We start from the raw sequence: 18,292 nt of genomic DNA, 5'->3' as shown, positions 1-18,292 counted from the left end.
TTAAACAAAACAAACTTTACATAAATCAGAATTGCAATATTCGGGAGCATACAAATTCTAAAAATATCGGGCGAGACTATTTATGTAATAGGCGAACGTTTTGGTCTATTTCAACATTAATAAAACAGGGGGAAAAGTGCAGTAATAAACTCTGGATTGTGTACTAGTATAAATAGATTTTATGGCTATACCATCACGGTTTTTGTTTGTTTGTTTTTTTGTCTTGAAACGAATTTTATATAAAATTTTATATTGAAATTAGTTTCCGGCATACTTCGTAATTCACCCGAATCATTTCGTGTACCCTCGGCATAATCCCGAATGTTTTCAAATTCTTTTTAAATCACTGGCATTATTTTGCAAGTAAGGTTTTGATTGGTCGAATGAAAGGTCAACTGGACATGAGCTCCAACGGGCTCCTGTTAGATCCATATGTAATAGTGGAGCTAATTTTAATTAGATTGTCAGAATTGATACATGCGGAATGAAAGAAAACAAACCGATTACTCTACGAGTATGAAGTGTGAATACTGACAGAAAGAAGCGAAAATAATCAATGTTCACGACACTCGCGAGTGTGACTGTAACGAATTACTTGTTTGGTTGCTACTAATGTTAACTGTAAAAAATTATTACACTGAACCATTTCATTTTGCTACACGAGTGTCTGATTTTGTGGTTAAAACATGACTGACATTTTTTTTTTTTTTTTTTTTTTTTGGGGGGGGGGGGGGGGTTCAATGTTGTTGTTTTCATTATTGTCGTTTATGTTTAGTTTGTTTTTGTTTTTTTGTTTTGTTTTTTATTGCTTGTTGCTCTGTTGCTTTTTAAAAATATCTAATGGTAACCGACCATAAATAGTTTTTCAAATTTCTTAATTTGGCGACTAGAATATGAATAGTTCATACTACCAGTTACACGGTGCGTTGTGTCATTCCCCCCCCCCCCCCCCTATCACCCCCCCCCCCCCCCCCCCCCCCCCCCCCCCCCCCCCCCGAATTCAATGTCGTCATAATACACACAAAAAGAAACCCATCAGACAAGCACTCGGACGCAGCAAATCTGAGCACCGTAACTAGTTTCATCTTTTTTTGACCACACAGTTTATAAGTACGTACTTTTTGTTTCTCCGAAGTACCGTCGGGTTTTCACAAGAAGTACGTGATCGACCTTTTCCTGAAAAACGAAACATCTGGATTTCGGAAACACTGAAAATGTTATCAAGAATTTCGCAGAATCCGGATTTTGTGCATCGACCAATCCAGTGACCTCAGGTGACAAATGATTGAGCAGGACGTCCTGTTTGTCATGTATAAAACAAAAGCGTAACACCGAGTAGAGCCAGTCTCAAACCTATCGTCTGCTCGTGAACAACTCAACCATGAAGTTCCTGCTGGTCGCCGTCGCGGTTCTGTACGTCTGTTACGGCACGCCTACAACTACAACTACTACTACAACACCAGATCCTTCCTTGAAGCAGGTGGACCCCGCCATTAACCAAGTTTCAGACAAATCCGAATTGTATGATGGGATTGATCTCAGCACCCTGACCAATCAGGAGCTCGAACAGTTGGCTAACGCCGAGGATGAAATATTTGTTGGTGAACTTGGTAAGTTACGGTTATGATCGATTTATATTTATATATTTTTTAATACATTTACCCCAACACGGGTCCAGTAAATATATTATGTACATGTATGTATTCTTTTTCACCCACATATATATATATATATATATATATATATATATATATATATATATATATATATATATATATATATATATATATATATATATATAAAGAAAAAAGAAAAAAAAGTCGAAAACAACAAAAACAATTTTGGTTGGCACTTTTTTTTTCTTCTAGGGAACTCTTTTTTTTTTTAATTAGCAGCAAGGCATTTTTTATGCACTATCCCAAAGACAGGATAGAGTATATCACGGCTTTTGTTACATAAGTCGTGGAGCACTGGTTGCAACGAGAAATGGCCCAATAGGCCCACAGACAGGACATCGACCGACCGTGATAGGCGAGCGCTTTAACACTGGGTAACGCCTCGCCCCTAAAACCATATAAATATATATTTAATATTGCTTTGTGGTATCCATGTATGTTGATTTAAAGTTAAGACATCTGATTGGCTACTCCACGGACCATTAAAATTAACTACTAATAATTACTACATGTGAAGTATTTGTTAAACATGAAAGTAGTGTACTAATTATGTGAATAAGATGTGGTTGGAAAAAAACTTTAAAATTTATTTTTAACCTTGTTTTTGGAGATATGTAAGAAACAGAATAAGACAAACGTGTCAGATAAAACTTTAACTTACAACTCGTTGACTAAAAACCGATCTTCGTTAGATAGGCCACGTTTTAAAACAACTCGTAAAATAAATGTTATATATATATATATATATATATATATATATATATATATATATATATATATAATGGCCATCATATATTGTTCTCTACATGTTACAACTCGATGTATCCATTCATTTCATTCAACTTATTTTCGTACTTATATCCAATTAAGGTTCAAGCACGCTGTTCTGGGCACACACATCGGCTATCTGGGTTAGTTGTTAATTGGTAGTGGTTAGTGAGAGAGAAGAAGGTGTAGTGGCCTTACACGTATCCATTGAGTCGTTAAATTACCTACCAGCCTTGTATCCGATGGCTTAACCACGCCGCCACCGAGGCCGGTTGATGTTTTTTTAGAATTCGTTTGGATTACGTATTCCCCAAAATGCCATTTCACGTTGGATCATTGTTTTAAAAATATTTAAACAAATTAATATTTCGACTTTATAATTAATATTTCAATTTTATATGTATGGTTAAGTTGTTACATTTTTATGTCGTTGCATATTGTGGGCTATATGTTTTCCTCATATGTGTTTTTAAGTGAAATACTTATGAATCGTTCTAGAAAAACAAACCGTAGCTTACACAATTTAATGTTTTATTACTGTAATTAGACAATTAATTTAATGAACCAGAAAAAAAAGAATCAATCACCCTATCTCGCAACGGTGATTGATTCTTTTAGTATTCTCTATTTACACAACAGACACGTGCATGTTTTAAAAATCATTCAACCAAGAAAGAAACCTTAAAGGGACCGACCCTAGTTTCAACCCCTTTGAAATGGTGAAATACCCTCTTAAAGTAGACTAAAACTCGACTCCATAACTGTTATTTCTCAGACGCACGTGCGTTTTTAAAAATATGAGAAACGCATTTTGTAATATTAAAAACACCAGGATGACCAAAAATTACTTTGAATATACGAAAATTGATAATATAAACCATAAAATTTAAATAAAGTATGATTTTAGTTATCAAAAACAGCTATAATAGTAAAAAAATATGCCTTAGTGTTCAGAAACTAGGGTATGTCCCTTTAACACACATAAACCAGTTTACAATGTCAGGTCAGGTCAGGTCAGGTCAGGTCATAAGTTTTAACGTGCACATTCAGAACAAGCTGTTTTGGTGCTACTGAATTTGCAAATGTCCTGTAGGACCAATGCTAAAATAGAAAATGTTGCGTAATTTCTTGAAGGTAATTTTGAAGCATAATTTAGAATGGTTCATCAAATTTGAAAATGGAGCTATGCATAGTAGTTGATCGAAAGGTAGCTCCTTTTTACAAAGTGAAATCGCTGTGTTTTGTGACTTGTTTTGTTGACGCCCAGTGGTACAGCGCTCGCTCGATGCGCGGTCGATGTGGGATCGATCCCCGTCGGTGGGTCCATTGGGCTATTTCTCGTTCCAGCCAGTACACCACGACTGGTATATCAAAGGCTGTGGGTGGTATGTACTACCCTGTCTGTGGGATGGTGCATATAAAAGATCCCTTGCTGCTTATCGAAAAGAGTAGCGCATGAAGTGGTGACAGCGGGTTTCCTCTCTCAATATCTGTGTGGTCCTTAACCATATGTCTGACGCCATATAACCGTAAATAACATGTGTTGAGTGCGTCGTTAAATAAAACATTTCTTTCTTTCTTTGTTTTGTTGACAGATGTATGGGGCCTTAAGAGAAGTTTGGTCCACAAGTCTCAGAGACGAAAGCGCTGGATCGGCCTGGCATTTAGAGCTGCTCTCACCGTGGGTCGTACGATAATGAGAGGGGCGGCCAGGAGGGGCGTCACCAGGAGCGGTTCTCGACTCACGCGGCACTACCAGAAACCAGGTATTGGCACCCACGAACACCATTCTTCTAAACATACAGCATGGAAACACATTGGCGGGCATATCTAATAGTAGCGACTAAATATTCGTCCGGGAGGGCTGGAGGTGGAAAATGGAGTGTGTGGGGGGAGGGGGAGAAGGGGGTGGGTGGGGGGGGGGGGACTGGAAAACCGTGCTTGGAAAAGAAATGACAAAACTGTAGACCTCGTACTTATAATCATTTTAACTACTAACAACATAGAACACACATGCACGCACGCACACATACACATACACATAGCTACACACACACACACACACAGATATATATATACACACACAGACAGACACACACACACACACACACACACACACACAGCTTAAAATATCTTGTGCGCCTGACTAAAGGCGATGGTGGGGGAGGGAGTTGGGTAATCCCTCCCCCATATCAAATTAAAACTAATATATAGCTGCAACCACACACATATATATATATATATATATATGCACCATCCCACAGACAGGGTAGTACGTACCACGGCCGTTGATATACCAGTCGTGGTGCACTGGCTGGAACGAGAAATAGCCCAATGGGTCCACCGACGGGGATCGATCCCAGACCGACCGCGCATCGAGCGAGCGCTTTACCACTAAGGATGTCGAAGAAAAACAATATTTAAAATCCGATTGATCCAATTAAGGTTCAAGCACGCTGTCCTGGGCACACACACCTTAGCTATCTGGGCTCTCTGTCCAGGACAGTGAGTTAGGGGTTAGTTTGTTAGTGGTTAGTCAGAGAGAAGATGATGTATTGGTCTTACACCTACCTATTGAGGCGTTAAAGCTCGCTCTGGGTGGGAGCCGGTACCGGGTTGCGAACCCTGTACCTAGCAGCCTTGTGTCCGATGGCTTAACCACGACGCTACCGAGGCCGGTAATTATTTTCAAATTGCTAACAACGTTAGAATGGAGAGAGGGGAAGTAACTGTTGATGGCGTCTTGTCGCTGTTGTTCAAAGACGAATGAATGATTCAACAACTGTAATTGTGTACAGGTTTATGATGGGGCGGGGGTTGGTAGTGAGAGCCCGGAAACGTTAACAACGGGAAAGTATTAATATCCGGCCAACTATTTAAACTATTTTCATAATTATAATCCAGGAAATCTGACAGAAAATCATCAAGCATTACACTTGTACGGGTTAAATGTTTGATCATGTGTAAGTAAATGCAGCCATTTTTTCGATAAACATTTACAAATTAATTTTAACTGGTTCCCGGAGTGGTCATTCCGTCTAACAAGCTTTCCCCATGACAGACAAGAAATAAACCATTTAGGGACCTACTCTTATCAAGGTGCGGGATCGATCTCAGTCGGTTGAGTGATTTCTTGAGGTGCTTGCGTCGCAGGATCGAACCACCGCAGTGGATCCTTTCAACTGATTTGAGTTTTTTCTCGTTCCATCCAGTGCACTACAACTGATCAAAGGCCGTTGTAAGTGCTTTACTGTATGTGGGGAAAGTGCATAATAATAAAAGATCCCTTGCCGCATTAGGTAAAATGTAGCGGGTTTCCTCTGATGAGTACGTGTCAGAATTACCAAATGTTTGACATCCAATAGCCGATTATTATTCAATCAATGTGATCTAGTGGTGTCGTTAAACAAAACAAACTTTTACTCTTGTCAAGTATTCTCTGCATGCCATCACCTTTTCGTTACTGTTTGTTTATTTTGTTTAACGACACCACTAGAGCACACTGATTTATTAATAATCGCCTATTAGATATCAAACATTTGGTAATTCTGACATATAGTCTTAGAAAGGAAACCCGCTACAGTTTTCCATTAGTAGCAAGGGATAGTTTATATTATGCACCATCCCACAGATAGGATAGCACATACCATGTCCTTTGATATACCAGTCGTGGTGCCCTGACTGTAGCGAGAAATAAGCCAATGGGCCCACCGACGGGGGTCGATCCTAGAGCGCTTTACCACTGGGCTACATAACGCCTATGGCGTTTGTGACTGTGACTTGGGCAGAGATTACCAAAGAAAGAAGAAAGAAAGAAATGTTTTATTTAACGACCCACACAACACATGTTATTTTACGGTTATATGGCGTCAGACATATGGTTAAGGACCACACAGATTTTGAGAGGAAACCCGCTGTCGCCACTTCATGAGCTACTCTTCCGATTAGCAGCAAGGGATCTTTTATTTGCGCTTCCCACAGGCAGGATAACACAAACTATGGCCTTTGTTGAACCAGTTATGGATCACTGGTCGGTGCAAGTGGTTTACACCTACCCATTGAGCCTTGCGGAGCACTCACTCGGGGTTTGGAGTCGGTATCTGGATTAAAAAGCTCATGCCTCGACTGGGATCTGAACCCAGTAGGCCTACCTACCAGCCTGTAGACCGATGGCCTAACCACGACGCCACCGAGGCCGGTCAGAGATTACCAATGTTCAATGTTATATTGCAGGTAGCTACAGAAGCGCACTAAGAGATTTCAGTCGAATGAAGACCCAGGGCACCAAACCCATCACCGGAAACAACGGCCTACGTGGATACACTGGGCGCATGGGAAACCACAGAGTTACCGTTCGCAACCGAAGCAGCAACGGAAGTCCCACCCTCGAGATCCGCTCACCTAAGGCAGGAGGAGGCACCACAGTCAGGAAGTTCAGATACAACAAAAACTGAAAGGTTCAGATGAAAAGAAAAGAAAAACCCGAGAAGTTCAGATACAACAAAAACTGAAAAATTAAATTACAACGAAACGTGAGACGTTTAGTCAAATAAAAAACTTCGACGTTTAGATACAACAAAACGGAGACGTTTAGATACAACAAAAAGAAGACGTTTAGAGAAACAAAAACTGAGAAGTTTAGATTCAGCTAAAACCGAGGACGTTAAATATATAGATAGATAGAGCGAGAAGATTGGGTTCGAGAAAAACGGAGAGAAGTTTATGTACAATCAAAATTGGGAGAGACACGTAGAAAGAAAATGTTTATTTTATAGTTTTTCAGTTTGTTATCTGTATTTTTTCAGTTTAGCCGGTGTTGTAAACTCGGTGTCAAAACCTTGTAGCCAATAGACGATCTGGACTGAAAGCAAAACGTTTTTATTCACAAGCCTTCATTGTGATTTCGTTTATGAGAAATGTATTCATTCAAAAGAATGGAAGTAAGCATTTTATACTTGTTTATAATTAAAATAGGAAGAGAACAACAACGAATATATATATTGAATATTCCAATAGTGAAAGACATAAAATAAAAAATTATAAAGTGATTATGGTTTGTTATCTGTATCGTAGAATACGAAAATTACTACTGCCAACCAAACGAGAAAGGTCATTGTGAACCAGTCGATACTTAATAGAATCTGAATGGATCATTGTTACATTGACAAGCCGTCTGGCTATTTATAATATCCCTTCTAGTGAAAACGAGTGCAGTTCTAGAGAAATCATATCCCAGTCGCTGGGGATAAAAAGTTGGCTTCGTCCTAATACAAACTCTAAAAGTTATTAGGCAGTCTTAAATATGTTCCCCAATTGCAGGTGATACACAAAGTTTGGTTTGTATATCGACACCACTAGAGCATATTGATTTATTAATCATCGGCTATTGGAAGAAGAAGTTTTTTTAATTTAACGACACCACTAGAGCACATTGAGTTATTAATCATCGGCTATTGGATGTCAAACATTTGGCAATTTTGATATATAGTCTTAGAGAGGAAACCCGCTACACTTTTCCATTAGTAGCAAGGGATCTTTTATATGCACCATCCTACAGACAGGATAGCACATACCACGGTATTTTATATACTAGTCGTGGTGCACTGGCTGGAACGATAATATAGTCCAATGAGCCCACTGACGGGGATCGATCCCAAACCGACCGCACATCAAGCGAGCGCTTTTACTACTGAGCTACGTCCCGCCCCCTACAGGTGATAAATAGTTTTACTGTTATATCGTTCTCTGTCGCTTTCCGCTTTTTGCTCAAATTATTAATTTTTCCAAATCCAATGTAGTTATTGCGGGAAAAAGAGGAAAGGTGTGATTAAGGTACGTACCTCGGAAACTGAATCAACTTTATACCCAACCATTGTTTGCTTATTACATATGATTCATGAAAATGTTTGGAATGAAAACCCGAAAACTGTATTACAATTAGTATTACTACTCTATATAAACAACAAATATAATAAACTTTAAATACCGGTACTTGCCGTTTATAGATTAAAATTTTTTTGTTGATTCTCTCTCTCTCTCTCTCTCTCTCTCTCTCTCTCTCTCTCTCTCTCTCTCTCTCTCTCTGTCTGTCTGTCTGTCTCTCTCTCTCTCTCTCTCTCTCTCTCTCTCTCTCTCTCTCTCTCTCTCTCTCTCTCTCTCTCTCTCTCTCTCTCTCTCTCTCTCTCTCTCTCTCTCTCTCTCTCTCTCTCTCTCTCTCTCTCTCTCTCTCTCTCTAGTCTTTCAAGTGTCCTATGAATTAAGTAGCTATTGTTGTCGCTTTTCTCAGGTGCAATGATGGCATAAGGGTTATAAACTGTTTCAAAGTGTTTGTGTTTATAAGGTATTGATTTATACACTTTTCTATTTATAAAAGGCAATGTTTTTCTGCTTATTATGCCTGTTGTTTGTATATTTATTATCCATATGGTTAAAAATATCTTGGCACATATCAAAGTGATACGTCACACTAGAACTCCAAGTGGGACGTAACACTTCGACGTCACACGAATGATATACATTACGATCGATTATGGGTAATAAATAGGATATTAAACTCGCTACTCGTGAAAAATGTTCATTGTCACTCGCTAAAGCTCGTGACGACTGAAAATTATTTCACTCGGGATATAAACATAATACGAAATGGAAGCTCGTTGAATATCCTATAAATATATATATAGTAATAAGTCGTCATAATGCAAATTCAGTTTTCAAATCTTCATTCCAGGGAGTTTCGTAAATCGTGTGTAGCCTAATACGCGCCAAAAAACAAAACCCCAAACAAAAAACAAAACAAAAAAACCCACGTATAATTTTGACTTCGGTTTAGTGTCCGCAGCTTTCAACTAGACTAAAAGCATTGTTTAAAATAGACACTTTGGTGTTCCATATGTCCAGAACATTTTAAAAGTGCATGTACTCTCCAAGTTATTCACCATTCACTTTCTAAACTTTACTCGTAATCCAAGCTTATGTGCTCTAGTATTGTCGTTAAACAAAACAAACATTAACTTTAACTCTCTCTCTCTCTCTCTCTCTCTCTCTCTCTCTCTCTCTCTCTCTCTCTCTCTCTCTCTCTCTCTCTCTCTCTCCTCCCTACCCTCTCTCTCTCTCTCTCTCTCTCCTCCTCTTCTCTACTCTCTCTCTCTCTCTCCTCTCTCTCTCTCTCTCTCTCTCTCTCTCTCTCTCTCTCTCTCTCTCTCTTCTCTAACCCCCTAAAGTGTCAAAAATAGCCATAGGTCAAATACAAAATAGCCGTGGTATAAAATGTGTTGAGGTGTCGTTAAACAAGCATTGCTTTCCTTTCCTTTCTAAAACAGATCTAACTGCTGTATTTGCGTGATAAATGTCAATACTTTTCTCCTTTTTTTTTCTTCTTGTTTTTTACCTAATTAGCTTAGCTATGCACTGCAGCTGTACGAACGTACGTGATGGAATTTATATGTTTATAACATGTATCAATAGCATTACATTTATTTCACTCCAGTGCATGGGTGGTTCTTGATCGTATCTACTGTATGACAGTATTTTTCAATTAGCCCATGTACAATCATTGCAAACAGTGTTTGGGTAACACAGAATGGCTAAGGGCTATAGGTTGACACACATCGAGAGAAGATACAGACAGCGAGTTTTAATTCACTGGCAAAGCTTCCGTTTGAGACGTGAAAGATCATAGGATCGATTCCATCCAAAGTTAAAGTTGATTTATCGACTAGGGGGCGGGACGTAGCCCAGTGGTAAAGCGCTCGCTTGATGCGCAGTCGGTTTGAGATCGATCCCCGTCGGTGGGCCCATTGGGCTATTTCTCGTTTCAGCCAGTGCCCCACGACTGGTATATCAAAGACCGTAGTATGTGCTATCCTGTCTGTGGGATGGTGCATATAAAAGATCCCTTGCTACATTAGGAAAAATATGTAGCGGGTTTCCTCTATGACCATATGTTTGACATCCAATAGCCGATGATTGATAAATCAATGTACTCTAGTGGTATCGTTAAACAAAACAAACTTCTTCTGTATCGACTACTGAATGTCAGATATTTGGTAATTTTGACTCACTGTCTCCAGAAGAAACTCGCCACATTTTTCCATTAGCAGCAAGATATCTTTTACATGCATGTTCACTCTGACAGGGCAGTACATACCACGGCCAGTCGTGTAGCACTGGTTAAAACTCATTCAGAGAATGGATCCACCAAGGAGGTTCGAATATGTGACCAAAGCACTTCATGCGAGCGCTTTGCCGACCTAGTTGAATCCAACCAGTACATCCGAGTCCCCCACCCGATTTCATTTTCTAATCTACGATTCGAGCCAGTGTTCCACGACTGTAATATCAATGTTCAGTCAAACCTACATGTTATTTAGCAGCTAAATTACTGTTTTAAGGAAGGAAATGTTTTATTTAACGACGCACTCAACACATTTTATTTACGGTTATATGGCGTCGGACATATGGTTAAGGACCACACAGATATTGAGAGAAGAAACCCGCTGTCGCCACTTCATGGGCTACTCTTTTCGACTGGCAGCAAGGGATCTTTTATATGCACCATCCCATAGACAGGATAGCAGATACCACGGCCTTTGATGTACCAGTCGTGGTGCACTGGCTGGAACGGGAAATAGCCCTATGGGAATCGATCCCAAAACAATCGTGCATCAAGCGAGCATTTTACCACTGGGCTATGGCTCGGCCCATGACTGTTTTAAAGGGACAGACCCTAGTTTCAACCCATGAAAATTAACACTAAGTTTAGTTAAAGGGACAGACCCTAGTTTCAACCCGTGAAAATTAACACTAAGTTTAGTTAAAGGGACAGACGCTAGTTTCAACCCGTGAAAATTAACACTAAGTTTAGTTAATCTACAAACCTGTAACACATTTGGATAAAGTTACAATTGAGTGAAACATGAGTCTGTGACTTTGAAATGGTGAAATACCCTCTAAAAATAGACTAAAACTCGACTCCATAACTGTTACTTCTCAGACGCACGCGCGTTTTTAAAAATATGAGAAATGCATTTTGTGATATTAAAAACACCAGGATGACCAAAACACTTCGAATGTACGGAAACTGATAATCTAAACCATAAAATCAAAGTAAAGTATGATTTTAGTTATCTTAAACGGCTATAATAGTAAAAAATATGCCTTAGTGTTTAAAAACTAGGGTATGCCCCTTTAAGAGGCCGAATTTTCATCCTCCAAAATCATCGAATACTCTTGGCGGACACATTGAAGATTTCCTCGTTCCAGCCACTACCCCACGACAACAACCCTGATAAATGCCACTTCTGTAGGAAGCAAAGCTTATTAGGACAGGAAAAGTTTAAAGTTTAACGACACCAGTAGAGAACGTTGGCTTATTCAACATCGGCTATTGGATGTAAAAAAAAATTGGCAATTCAGCACCATTCCACAGACAGGATAGCACAGCCCACGGCCTTTAACATACCAGTCGTGGGGTACTGGCTGGAACGAGAAAATAGCCCATTGTGCCTGCTAACGGGTATCGATCCTAGACCGACCGCGCATGAGGCGAGCGCTTTACCACTGGGCTACGTTCCGCCCGGTTAGGACAGGATAACAAAAGTCATCAAAATTATTCAAACCACAACAACCCAGTCTCCAAAAGAAATCTTTGCTTATTGCTGAAAGTTGTTTCTAATATTCCGCCACGTTCAGTTGACACAGCATTCATAACGCGTCGCCACCGAGTGTCAGCGAAGTCTCCAACTCCGTTATCATCGCATAAACCTAGCGACATCAAAAGAAAAGAAGTCATTATTAAGCTGCTAGTCAACCAATAGACCCGCCCTGGCTGGTGTCTGACGTCACACAGGTGGCCATTCCAGTACAAAACCTGCGCCATATGGCGCGGGACATTCATTACAGTCACACTGTAAATATTTATGGAAAGTCGATAATTAGGATCTGGAAATGGAAATTTATATGGCAATAAAAGCAGAATTTTAAAATTGGAAAACGAGGTCAAGTGACTCAAGTCAGGTGACCCACTTTTTTCGGAGTGTAACTTGTGCATCAAAGGAAAAAAATATTTGTGAAAGACATTTTCACCTACAGCTGGTGCGTTGTTACAGGTGTTGACTCCTATGTCTAACATATGGCAACTGCAACATTTTGTTGAGACACACACACACACACACACACAGAGAGAGAGAGAGAGAGAGAGAGAGAGAGAGAGAGAGAGAGAGAGAGAGAGAGAGAGAGAGAGAGAGAGAGAGAGAGAGAGATCTGAGAGAGAGAGAGAGGAGAGAGAGGTTTCAGAGAGAGGAGAGAGAGAGAGAGAGAGAGAGAGAGAGAGAGAGGAGAGAGAGAGAAAGAGAGAAACAGACACAGACAGATACATAGTTTATGTCCAAATGTCCGTCTAGCTCTCTTACAGTCAGAGTACTCGGGCTAACAGATACAGAGCGTGTGTGTGTGAGAGAGAGTTAGAGAGAGACAGAGAGACAGAGACAAACAGAGAGAGACAGAGGCGGATAGAGAGAGAGAAAGAGAGAGACAGACAGATACAGAGAGAGTGTATGTGTGTGTGTGAGTTAGACAGAGAGAGAGAGAGAGAGAGAGAGAGAGAGAGAGAGAGAGAGAGAGAGAGAGAGAGAGAGAGAGAGAGAGAGAGAGAGAGAGAGAGAGAGCGAGAGAGAGATGGGAGGGGGGGTGATGGGGGAGCGGGTACTGAAACACAGACAGAGAGACAAAAAGAGACTGGATAGGAATCTCACAGCTGCCCTGTATCTCATCACTGCGGAACTGTTCAGGTAGAGTAAAGAAAGGAAGGAAATGTTTTATTTAACGACGCACTCAACACATTTTATTTACGGTTATATGGCGTCAGACATATGGTTAAGGACCACACAGATATTGAGAGAGGACAACTTTCTGTCGCCAATTCATGGGATACTCTTTTCGATTAGCAGCAAGGGATCTTTTATATGCACCATCCCATAGACAGGATAGCACATACCACAGCCTTTGGTGTTCAAGTCGTGGTGCACTGGCTGGAAGGTAGAGTAAAAGAAAAGGTTTAAAAGTAAAATAAAAATATGTTTTCAGCTGACAGAATTTTTAGTCTGCCCATCCGTCCGTCTGTCCTAAATGCATGTATATGTATAACGTTTGTTTTGCTTAATAACACCACTAGAGCACATTGATGTATTAATCATCGGCTATTGGATGTCTGGTAATTTGACATATGTAGTCTTGTTGGGGAAACCCGCTACATTTTTCCATTAATAGCACGGGGATCTTTTCTATGCACCATCCCACAGACTTTGCAATTTCATGGATAGCAAACACTGAAATTAATGTTCTCTATTTTCAGAGGATATTAAAAAAACACAACCCAGATTGACAGCAAGTGAGACCGTCATTACATCAATATTTAATTCTAGGAAAAAAGACAGAAAGCGAAAATATACATGAACATGTACGGTAATTTAATATGAGGCTGGAATCTTACTGATATGCTTCTCAACAGTAATTTATTCCTACCGTAAATACCCAGTAAATACAGAATACATAAAAACTCAATATCAGGTTTAAATTTCGTCGACTGAAATACAGTTCACGTGGTGTTTATAGAGAATAATACATGAGTGGCCATTAGATACCATTTATCCCATTTATCTCACGAGTTGTTTTAAAATGTATTTAACGAGCGAAAGCGAGTTTGATACGTTTTTAAACAAGGAGTTGTGAGATAAATGGTATCTAACGGACACTAATCCATTATTTTATTTCTTACATATCCTCAAAAATAAGTTTTTAAGCAAATGTTAACGTCTTTTTCGACTAAAAGTTATTTTCAGCCGTTGCACTTGAAGCTAACTTACGCGTCACAGACACATGACTGTCAGGTTAACTATACCTCACAATGTAATCGATTTCCATCATGTAGTTTTTCATTGGATGTATGGCAGTGGTGACCTGGTCATCACTTAGGAGCAGCCAGTTGTATGTCTTGAAATTGTTAACACACGTACATGTGTAAACAACCATGTGTTATCAAAAATAACGCACGTTGTTCTCACCAACAGGGGGGCGAGGCGTATCCCAGTGGTAAAGCGCTCGCTTGATGCGCGGTCGGTTTGGGATCGATCCCCGTCAGTGGGCCCATTGCGCTATTTCTCGCTTCAACCAGTGCACCACGACCATCAACGGTCGTGGTATGTGCTATCCTATCTGTGGGATGGTGCATATAAAAGATCCCTTGCTGCTAATCGAAAATAGTAGCCCATGAAGTGGCGACAGCGGGTTTCCTCTCTGAATATCTGTGTGGTCCTTGACCGTATATCTGACGCCATATAACCGTAAATAAAATGTGTTGAGTGCGTCGTTAAATTAAACATTTCCTTTCTTCTTTCTCACCAACAGGCGTGTAAGAAAATTAATTTGCAGGTGTTTATTATCAGTACAATTTAACAAACCATCGTTAATAAACGGTTTCACTGGGACTGTGAATCTGTCCCTTGTATACCAGTATTACAACATTATTTGCAGTAATGTACGTTCATTCATTTTAATTTATTTTCGTGCTTATATCCAATTAAGGTTCAAGCACGCTATCCTTGGGCACACACCTCAGCTATCCGGGCTGTCTGTCCAGCACAGAGGGTTAATTGTTAGTTAGTGTTAGTGGTTAGTGAGAGAGAAGAGGATGTAGTGGTCTTACATCTACCCATCGAGTCGTTAAAACTCGCTTTGGGTTGGGAGACGGTACCGGGCTGCGAACCCTGTACCTACCAGCCTTATGTCCGATGGCTTAACCACGACACCTCCGAGGCCGGTTTAATGTACGGTAAATTCGCAGACTGTATCATCTTCGTATCGAGTATTATCTTATACACTAAGTGGCTATTTCTCAATCGACCAGGGGCCTAATTCACAAAGGTCTCTTAGGCTCTGCTAGTCAACAAAGCATCCTCTTTGCAAGTCTTTTAGCATTGCACTGCGAGATCGCAAAGTTGCGAGAGTTTGGTGAATTAGGCCCCAGAACTGTCGATGCTCAGAAGTATTGGACTCGTATTACATGTTATTCATTTTTTTTCCCCCTCTGACGTGTAGTGCCTTCAAAATAGAAGATTTCAGAACAAAAAAAAAGTCAGAATGTTGCACAACAATCGCTTGTCGAGAGGTTTTTTAAGATAGATTTTTTTTATGAGCAGTCAGATTTCCGATTTAGAAGAGCTGGCTATAAAGGAAACAAATTTACTTCGTATCACCAATAGATGGAATACTTTTATCGTTGTTAAAGTGGGCGGTATTGAAATTTCAGATTCGGTATCGATATCGGTATTTTGTGGGTGATGTACCTCGCTATCGGTATGGTATTCGGTATTGACGCAATACCAATAACTATACCCACATTTTCGGTTTACTCAGCTTTAAACACATGCTGAGTTAAAATAACTTTCCTGGGTTTGTTGTGCAATAAAATGTTTTTGACTAATACAATATTGTAAAAACTAATTTCACATATTAAATATATTTTCTTGTATTAGAATATCGGTGTCTGTATATTCAATATGTTTCGTGTCGTCCTGGATTTGGTACCCCAATAATTTCGTACTTGTAATATATATAGAGAGTATGACATAATGCAAACATTAGGACTATCAGAAACAAATTTTATATACAACCACTAATATTTTATTTAGAAACATATATTTACTATGTAATTACAGTCGTTACATTTTTTCTGTTGGTCGGCATCATGTTAAAGAGACAGTTTGCTGCAATTTTTAAGATGTTATTGACCAACAGAGACTGTTTAACGATTGTAATTACATATCTGTCACAGGGATCCTATAATACCCGTAACTGAATGAAACACGATTATCCAAATATCTCTCCTAACTGTATATCTATTAGATCTCTCTGTAACGGGCAGTTCAACCCGCGTGGCTCGTCTAGGTATGATCGGGGATAAGATCTTATATAAAGTATATATTATTATAGCACGTTTAGTTCACTAGAAAACACAACAAAAACACAATACACTTTGGAATCTGTATTAACCTACGCTGACAAATGTACTTCCGCAGTAGTTAATTAACAACAACAAATAATAACAACCCAGAACTGATCACTTAATTAGTTAATCTCTAGGTGTCTAGTTTACACAATATGCTAATCACTTCACCGTGACACAACACCCACACGTGTGATAATTGAGAAACGCTTCCAGGGGAACTTAATTAATAAAGAAATTACAAACTCTATTCCTAACTGGTTAATTTTTAATTAACCCTTAACTACTCATTCAGTAACCTTGTAATACAGAATTAATACTGGTACCTATCACAATAAAGACAATAACCTAAAGTTTACCTAGGTCCTCTAGGATGACTGGATAAGCCTTATATATATTAGAACAGTGAGCCTACAGTTTACTGCGTCAGATGACCGGCAGCACCGTCTAAATAATATTGGTATAATACAGTATTAAAATATTTAAAGTCACATCAGTCACATCAAGGTTATACACAGAGCAGAAATAAAATATTTACCAGTCCGGACGGACAACGATCCCTTGAAGCCTTCCAATATGTTTCTCCCCGATAAATCTAAATCCTATCTATTTATTACATATCCGAATATCGACTGGGGGAACATCGCGGTACTCCCCTTATCATGTGAATTTTCCACAGAGACCAAGACGGCATTTTTCTCTTAGATGGCCAGATTTACTGTCGCCTAGTCGCCAAAATCACGGTCGTAAAAACCGCACTCGCGGAGGTATTACGTAACTACTGGCCACATGGCCTCCGCACCTGGTCTGGGTGTGTATTAGAGGGTAAGGTCGCGCGGAGGTATTACGAAACAAAGCCCATCTGGTCTTAAGTGCATATTGGGACTGCACACGGCCCTCTAAAACAATTAATATCGCCCCAGGCGAAAAGAAATTAAGTGCATGTTCCGTCACAATATCAAATATATTTTTCTGCATAAAATAGTAGTAGTTGTATATTAAACGTGTTTCTGGTCGTTCTAATATTTGTACTTGGTTAAATTTCATTTTATTTCCTAAAACATATTTTTTTCATACGTACGAAATTATTTGAAGACAAAATCCAGTTTGGGCTTCTTACAAATATTAAAACGATCAAAAACACACATTGAATTTTCAGACACTGATATTCTAAACAAGAAAATATATTTAATATGTAAGTTTAATCGTAGAAATATTTTATTAGTCGGAAACATTTTACAATGCAGAAAACTCAGGAATGTCCCTTTAAGGCCCACCAGCCAATTTTTCTATCTACTCACAGCGCAGGGGCTCACGCGACCTGGGCCAAGTGAGCCCAAACTTCGCTCTGACCAGCCTGACTTCGCCGTGCCAGTCCCCGTAAGGCGAAATCTGTGTCGCCTTTTTAAAAATAGCCATCACTTGTAAGATACACAATCACGGATGAATGGTGAAGAACTTGAGGAACACCTATTCATAGATAATAATTAAGTGTGAATGACCTGAGAGTTTGAAGAGACACTGGCGCCACAAAATCATGCGACAGGCTCATAGATGGTCTAGCTCAGACAACGCCCGTGTCTGGCACTAATAGTTGGAGTAATTAACTAGTTTTACGTAGACTTTGTCGTAATGAATAAATTCAACATACTAAACAGATGTCAAAATTATGAAATAGCGGTGACCTGTCCTACATTCCCAGCGGCCACTTAAACTGCATCCCAAAGTCGCTAAAGTGTCTGTGTTAACCCTCCCGCCCCGGAGTCGGTCACTGGCGAAGTCAGAGGCTGAATCCGGGGTGGGCGTGCCTGAACCTTAGTGGATAGGGGCACGTAAAATGAGTTGCCAG

General features: G+C 39.7%; 1 protein-coding gene across 1 annotated transcript; it reads left to right on the top strand.

Moving 5' to 3' along the window:
* The first annotated feature begins 1,338 nt into the window (after positions 1–1,338).
* Positions 1,339–7,492, top strand: LOC121388481. Its single transcript, XM_041519832.1, has 3 exons — positions 1,339–1,610; positions 4,040–4,210; positions 6,678–7,492. Exons 1-3 carry the CDS (start codon positions 1,382–1,384, stop codon positions 6,896–6,898), a joined length of 621 nt encoding a protein of 206 aa, XP_041375766.1. The 5' UTR covers positions 1,339–1,381; the 3' UTR covers positions 6,899–7,492.
* Positions 7,493–18,292: the final 10,800 nt, after the last annotated feature.

This window comes from Gigantopelta aegis, chromosome 14 (genome assembly GCF_016097555.1).
Source record: "Gigantopelta aegis isolate Gae_Host chromosome 14, Gae_host_genome, whole genome shotgun sequence".
In the NCBI taxonomy this organism is placed as follows: domain Eukaryota; kingdom Metazoa; phylum Mollusca; class Gastropoda; order Neomphalida; family Peltospiridae; genus Gigantopelta; species Gigantopelta aegis.
The sequence above is the reverse complement of the archived record's forward strand: the minus strand, read 5'-3'. Positions and strand labels throughout refer to the sequence as shown.

What these genes read in the sequence shown, in the direction of transcription:
- LOC121388481 (XM_041519832.1), top strand. Translation starts at nt 1,382, where the DNA reads ATGAAGTTCCTGCTGGTCGCCGTCGCGGTTCTGTACGTCTGTTACGGC. An exon ending in AATATTTGTTGGTGAACTTG is followed by an intron (nt 1,611 to 4,039) that starts GTAAGTTACGGT and finishes TTTTGTTGACAG; the next exon opens with ATGTATGGGGCCTTAAGAGA. An exon ending in GCGGCACTACCAGAAACCAG is followed by an intron (nt 4,211 to 6,677) that starts GTATTGGCACCC and finishes GTTATATTGCAG; the next exon opens with GTAGCTACAGAAGCGCACTA.